Genomic DNA, 6,938 nt, shown 5'->3' with positions numbered 1-6,938 from the left:
TAAAAGACTTTGACTATTACAACACTTTGCAATAGCCCACTCCAAGATTAGGATTTACACTCTACTCCTTTATCTTAGAAATTCTAGAATCAAGAACTCAGCCCTCTACTGATTCTTGTTACAACGAGGTTTGCAGCACCTCAACTGATAAACACAAATACAATACTTGTATTACAATTCAACACTTAAAGCACAATGTGATCCAACTGATCTACAGTCTTCTTTCTTTTGTCCTTCGTCTACATACTTCCGAAGATAAGTGCTAGTCATGGTGATTGGATGTTCTATTGTATTGAATGAACGATGAGGCTCCAGAGTTCTATGGGGTGTAGAATCCTTTGCAGGTACTCTATACTCTTAACTCTGAAGCCTGCAAACCACAGAGATGTTTTCCCTTTCCTCTCCCGAGGTCAGACATATCCCTCCCACGAATTGAAGTGGTGGTCCAAGCCTGAGAAAAGAGGTGTGAGTAATCCAAAAATGTGTTCAGGGTTTGCTTAATAATCTTTTGCTTGTCATTAAAAAGAATTGTTTGGTTAATAGCAGTTGTAATATTAATTGTTGATTTATTCAAAGTAATCATTCAGCTTTCAGTTATGACAACGGCAAAAGAGAGAATTCCCGAACTCAATAGAAAATCGAGTCAAACGAGAAATAAAAGTTGTCCTGGCCATAATGCCGAAAATAAAAAAAATTCCTAAAATTCTGAACTCTTCAAAACTCGTGATCAAATTGGAAATTCTCAATTAATCAATAAATTAAGCGCATCCCTTTACACAAAAATTGAAGGGAAAGAAACTAGACAATTGTGAGTATTTAGCCCAAATTAGAAGCCAATGGAATTGGACCGATTAATTTTTTTTTTTTTTTGAAAAATAAAAAATAAACAATACACGTAACATAAAACAAAGAATTCCAAAGCACATGTACAAAAATTTCACACTGATATCGAGGAGAGCTCTTCAACAACTTGTCTGATATTAGGCCTTTCGTTCACTGAAAGAATGCACCTCAACGATACATCAAGCATGCCATCTATGGCTTTTGACTGTTCTTCTCCCCCTGCAATATCTCTGTCCATACATTCCATTCCACGTCCTTCTTGATTATACAGACGAACCCAATCGGTAAGATCAACAGCTCCAGATTGACCTGATATGATATCACCAGCACTTCTGCGGGTCAACATCTCCATCATGATAACACCAAATGCATAAATGTCAGCTTTACATGATGGGATGGGTTTGGCTGCACTGGCTAGTTCTGGGGCTCGGTACCCAAGAGCGCCGAGATTCAGTATCTGCTCTGCAATGCCTGTAGGTGTCATTAGGCGATGGAGGCCATAATCAGTTAGCCTGACAATGTATTCAGGGCCTGCTAAGAGTATGTTCGTTGGTTTTAGGTTTCCATGTGGCTGTCCTTTGTCATGAAGAAACATAAGACTCCAAGCAACATCAACTGCTACTTTCAACCTTTGCCTGAATGATAATGGAGGGTACCTTCGTGGAGTTGTCTCTGCAGAATTCGTGGATTATTAAAAAATTTGTACAAAATAAAAATACGATAGACGTCCATTTAACTATGAAGTACAACATAAATTCACCCATGCAATCGTAGAAGAGACTGATATTGAAATCTTCAAGCTGACTACTGTATTTTAAAAGGCCATCCATTAAATATAACACTCCAGACCCCATCCATTCTACTTCAGTGTTTGCACAAATATAATAACAATATCGATTTTTCACATTCGAGTTAGCACAGTACTGGAGAGCACCACAAAAATGCAATTAACCTGATTTTGCCAGTTTTTTATGATATTGGTGAATTTTATAAATGAAAAACAGGAATTTTATGAGTCTGTGCTGTTAAGGTAAGAAAAAGATTGAGGATTCAATTATTTGAGAAAATAAAACTTACAACAGAGAGTCTTAAAAAACCAAATGCGATTTGTTGATTAAGTATACAGAAAAATGTTGTAAGATAGCCGCCATTCGCTCTGATGGAAGGAGAGCACCAAGAACTAGAAGATGGTTAAAAATAATAAAAGTAACAAGAACCAAATAAGCAATGGAGTTGAAGTACCAAGAACACCAAAACTAGACATATTCGCTCATTTGATGGAAGGAGGGTACCTAGAACCAAATAAGCAATGTTGAGGGGCCTTACCATAAAGATGCAAAGCCAAGCTATCCCCCAGAACGTAATCAGCTAAAATAAGCCTCTCTTGTTCTCTAGGCCCCCAATAATAAGCACGAAGAGGAACGACATTCGTATGTCTCAATAATCCTAGCTTTTTTACTTCCTTTGCAAACTCTTTCTTATGTTTTACCAGGCCAACCCTCAACCACTTCACAGTTAGCATATGCCCATTATCCAACGTTGCTTTGTACATTGTGCCATGACTACTTCTGCCAAGTACTTCCGCTGGAGCTCGAGATAATTCTTCAGCTGTAAATTTTAGTGAGGCATCCAAGAAGAACAATTCTCCAGCTAATCTATCAGGTGAATATACATCCAGGGCAACAGGTTCTATCGTGTCAACCACATGGACTGAGGATCCTATCGGAGACCCTGGTGAAGATTTCCTTCCTGGTGATGTTGGATGGTTAGCTTGTTGGCTTGGATTTGTGGACACCGCTCCAGCTGCCACTCCCTCAGGCATTATGTGCTCAACAATTTCAGTACCAGATTCCATTTGCCCAGGCAATGATCTTGAGTTTGAAGTCAACAAATGATCATTAGAAAAGCTTAATGAAGTCGGAGGAGGCTCGATGCTGCCATGGAAACTGAAAAGTGAAGGGCGACTAAATCTTCCTGTTTTTATGTCTCTACCACCAGTCTGGCCACAAAATTCACTTCGAGCACGGAATCCTTGAAAACGTGCCCGGTGATAGGCTAAAAGAGCAAACGCAATCAGAACAGCAGCTCCAACAGAAGCAACAATAATGGCAACTCTGATACTCGATTTCGAGCTGTGCTGCCTTTCTTTATCTTGGATTCCAACAGGACCATTATTGCCACCGGGGAAGCCTTTGCGATATACAAGAAGCCCATTCCCAGGATAAAATGATGAAATGGGAAACCTATTTTCCAAGTTGTCGGGAATGTTTCCTGATAAATTGTTGTAAGCCACGTCAAACAACTCAATGCTGAATGGTAGTCTATCAGGTATACGACCGTTAAAGTTGTTGTGGGATAAATTAAGATACTCCAAGCCACTAAGTTTGCTCAATTCACTCGGTAATAGTCCAGATAGATTATTATATGATAGATTCAATAAGTTAAGCCTCCCCCAGTTACCTATATCGGAAGGCAACTCACCCATCAATAAATTATTCGAAAGATCAAGAAACTCCATAGGTGGAACAGATGGCAGAACCAACAATTCATTCGTATGCGCACCTTCAAGAGGAATTGGTCCAGTCAGTTGATTGCTGGATAAGTTCAAATTTGTCATGGTTGTAGAAGTAAAGAAGCTCGGTGGGATAGGACCACCAAGTCTGTTAGAGCTGAGATCAACTATTGTGATCTTTGGATACGAACCCAACGTTGACGGCAAAATACCATATAGAAAATTGTTTCTAATATTAAGAACAGTCAATCTTTGGAATTGTGTCACATTGGGAATGCTTCCAGTCAAGTTATTGAAGCTCAAATCTAAAACTTCCAAATTGGCATTCCAAGTTTTTAGAACAGTTATGTCGTCAGATAGAAAGTTTCTGCTCAGATCAACAATTCTGCAATTTCCTAATGATGGTGGCAAAAGGCCCGAGATGAAATTTGATGAAAGATTCAGGACATCCAAAGTAGTCGAATTGATTTTCGGAATGGAACCTAAAAACATAAATGAAACTTGTCAGAATTTCTTCAAATGAAAGAACGGTAACTAATGTCATGGAGACCAAAAATGTTGAAACTTAAAAGAGAAATATATACAGCTATAAAAGAGACATCAAGCCATTTATGCAGGGAAGGATTTTATGTTTCCGCTAAAGAAGTGAGATGGAAATATAATATAACTACATTAATTGCACATAAAGCAATAAGGCGTTTTTCTTCTCAGGACACAAAAATATATATATATATATATATAGGGCACTCCGGGTTTTAGTGGTTTTTTTTTTTTTTTGGAGCGCGGACGAAGTGGGGAAGCATTGGTTGGGCAACTGAAAATTTCTATATATATACACACACTCTATCTTCCACATGCACCCAAATGACAATACACAACCACGTATCTACCGGTAGTCCAGTATGACATTCCTATGAAAAGAAAAGAAAATCAGGCAGTTAAATTTTAGAGAGCACTAAAATTTCTCGATAATAGAGATCATGTTCTGTGATAATTGTTCTTAGAAATATTTCATAAACTCGAGAACGCAATATTTTAGGACAAAGATGGTGAAATTAAAGTAAAAGTAAAGCAATGCAAATATGCAATTAGAGATTAAGATGTGACTTTCAGCTAGCTCTCAACTCAATCCTACTCAAAAATTCGGACAAAAAAGAGTTGTAGGTTTGAAGTGATATTGAAATTGAAGTTTCAAAGTGGTATTAATGTAGAATTCAGTGAAACAAGGTTGTATCTTGAGGTAATATGTTGATGAACGTTAATAAACCAATGATATTTCAAAGACTCGGATCAAAAAATGGGTGAAAGTGTATACTATTGGTCATTAAAAGTTGGTTTCCAAATGCACTATAATAATTTGACTGAAAAATTCAAAAAGAACATGTTAGTTGGAATTTTCAAATCACATAGTAAATTTTTTAAATGAGTTGACTTTGGCAGTTGGCACCCAAATAAATGTGGTTATCGTGTTTTGATTCAAGCTCTCCAGTGATGGTGTTGGCAATGGCTCTCGACCGTGAGCAGTGTCTAATGGGAGTTGGATCAGCAAGCAGGTGATCTGCTGGCTTTGGTGTTGGTCCAAGTATCTCGTCTTATGGAAGATTGCGATTCAGACTGCACTGTAGTGAGACATCAAGATAACCTTGAAAAAAAATGGTCCACAGTCGGTAGGATAGGGAAACAAATTTCTCCTTGGACCAAGCTACAAGCATACCATGCATTTAGATGCAGAAACTCTTACCAAAAAGTGCTAAAAGGCCAAAATCCAGAAGCCATAAAGTGGGACTTTTGGGCTTCTATTTCTCTTTTAAATGGCCAAAATAAACTCGTTTAACCATCGCATTCATGGATACCCCAGGTACCCTAATCTTAATTCAAATTTACAACTCTAAATAAAGTCTTCCAACTAATTCTGAGAGCGAGGACCGGATCACAAGGTCAAGGTATAACCATAAGATGGAGATACTAATTTCTCAGCTAGTTAGCAGACTAAGTAGTCTAAGTTAAACAGAACCTGAAGTTCTAATTTGAGAAGAATTCCAACTAATTAAAACCTGTAATGTTGATGGATGGGAAAGAGTTGAACAAATAAGTAAATATTAAGTTCCATATGTGCAGGTTCTTTCAACATTAAAGTAACTAAAATCGATGCAAAATGGGAAAAGAAATGAAAATAAAGGTAAAAATTAATCAAAATAAAAAATCTTACCCGAAAATCCGTTAAGACTGAGATCTAACTCAACCAATGGTACTACCGCCTGCAGGAGACCCCCTGGCACCGACCCATAAAGCCCATTATTTCCCAGCCGCAGTACCTGAAGATTTGGCAATTGCTTGAAGTCCGGTAACTGGCCACCAATCCCATTTTCACCTAAATCCAAAACTCTCAAGTTCCGAAACAACATCATGGCATCGCTCCCCCAAAAGCCGCCTGTTAAACCATTTCCACTTAAATTTATATACTTCACAGTGTTAGCTAAGCTGGATACATTCTCGACACTCAATTCCAACGATCCAGAAAACGCATTCCTGCTCAAATCCAAGTACTCCACATTCCTCAGCTCAGGAATCAACTCCGTCACACTCCCCTGGAAGTTATTCAAATGCAAATCGAACACTTTCAACTGCTGCAAATTCTTAATTCCAGCGGGAAACCCCCCGGAAAAATTATTATTCGAGAAATTAACATAATGCAGCGCCCAGAGATCATTCAAGCGAGCTGGAATAGGCCCGTAGAACTGATTTCCTGAGAGATCCATGACTTGGAGCGACGACATCTGACCTAGAGTTGGAACAAGGCGGCCGGAAAGAAAGTTTCCAGATAGAGTGAGGTTTTGCAGGAACTTTAACGGAATGAGAGTGCTGAATTTGAGCTCTCCTGATAAACCGAGCCGGTCGAGTGAAATGGCTACGATGGAGTCAGCGGAGGGATCGCAGGCAACCCCATGGAAGGCAGCAGGGCAGGCAGAGTAGTTGGAGGGGGGCGTCCAAGTGGAGAAGATGAGATTGGAGGGATCAGATTTAATGCCTTTTCTGAACTCTAGAAGCGATCGAACTTCTTCCTCAGAGGCGTGGGCGTGGAGGAGGAGCAGGTGGAAGGTGAGGAAGAGAAAGAGAATGGGAGGGATAGTCATCTAGGGAGAGGGAGTGAAGGGAAGTAGGAGGGTTAGGGATTAGACATTTGAAGTTTTGGGGGAAATGGAGATGAATTAGGGTTTCTGTAATTGGGAGATTGGAGAAGCTCAGATCAACTGTGAGTGTGAGTGAGTGGAAGATTCATGAGGAGAATTAGGGTTCTTATATGTGGGAAATGAGTTGTAAAAGGGTAAGGATCCCACATCAATTAATTATTATTTTTTTCAGATCACATCCATTCATTTTTTTAAAATTATCGAGCTATATAACGATTACATGAGGCAAATGTTTTTTTTGTGTAGCCATGAACTCGGTCCTCAAAGTTTTCAATTCGTAAAGTTGGAAAACGAAAGATTCATCTTATATTTGACAAGACATATATTACAATCTGATATATCTCAATAAAGTGATCTTCTTGGATGAACTGATGAAATTCCTCCAACAGATG

The 6,938-nt window shown here is 38.9% G+C and overlaps 1 protein-coding gene across 1 annotated transcript; it reads right to left on the bottom strand.

Moving 5' to 3' along the window:
• Nucleotides 1-770: 770 nt before the first annotated feature.
• Nucleotides 771-6,640, bottom strand: LOC140887370 (probable inactive receptor kinase At5g10020). Its single transcript, XM_073294585.1, has 3 exons — nt 5,565-6,640; nt 2,170-3,837; nt 771-1,515 (listed from the first exon to the last, which is right to left on the bottom strand). The coding sequence occupies exons 1-3, from the start codon at nt 6,487-6,489 to the stop codon at nt 938-940; spliced, it is 3,171 nt and encodes a 1,056-aa protein (XP_073150686.1). The 5' UTR covers nt 6,490-6,640; the 3' UTR covers nt 771-937.
• Nucleotides 6,641-6,938: the final 298 nt, after the last annotated feature.

This window comes from Henckelia pumila, chromosome 3 (assembly GCF_033568475.1).
Source record: "Henckelia pumila isolate YLH828 chromosome 3, ASM3356847v2, whole genome shotgun sequence".
Taxonomy (NCBI): Eukaryota; Viridiplantae; Streptophyta; class Magnoliopsida; order Lamiales; family Gesneriaceae; genus Henckelia; species Henckelia pumila.
This window is presented reverse-complemented; position numbering and strand designations above follow the sequence as displayed.

What these genes read in the sequence shown, in the direction of transcription:
- LOC140887370 (XM_073294585.1), bottom strand. Translation starts at nt 6,489, where the DNA reads ATGACTATCCCTCCCATTCTCTTTCTCTTCCTCACCTTCCACCTGCTC. An exon ending in CAGTCTTAACGGATTTTCGG is followed by an intron (nt 3,838 to 5,564) that starts GTAAGATTTTTT and finishes TTATGTTTTTAG; the next exon opens with GTTCCATTCCGAAAATCAAT. An exon ending in CTTGGCTTTGCATCTTTATG is followed by an intron (nt 1,516 to 2,169) that starts GTAAGGCCCCTC and finishes CGAATTCTGCAG; the next exon opens with AGACAACTCCACGAAGGTAC.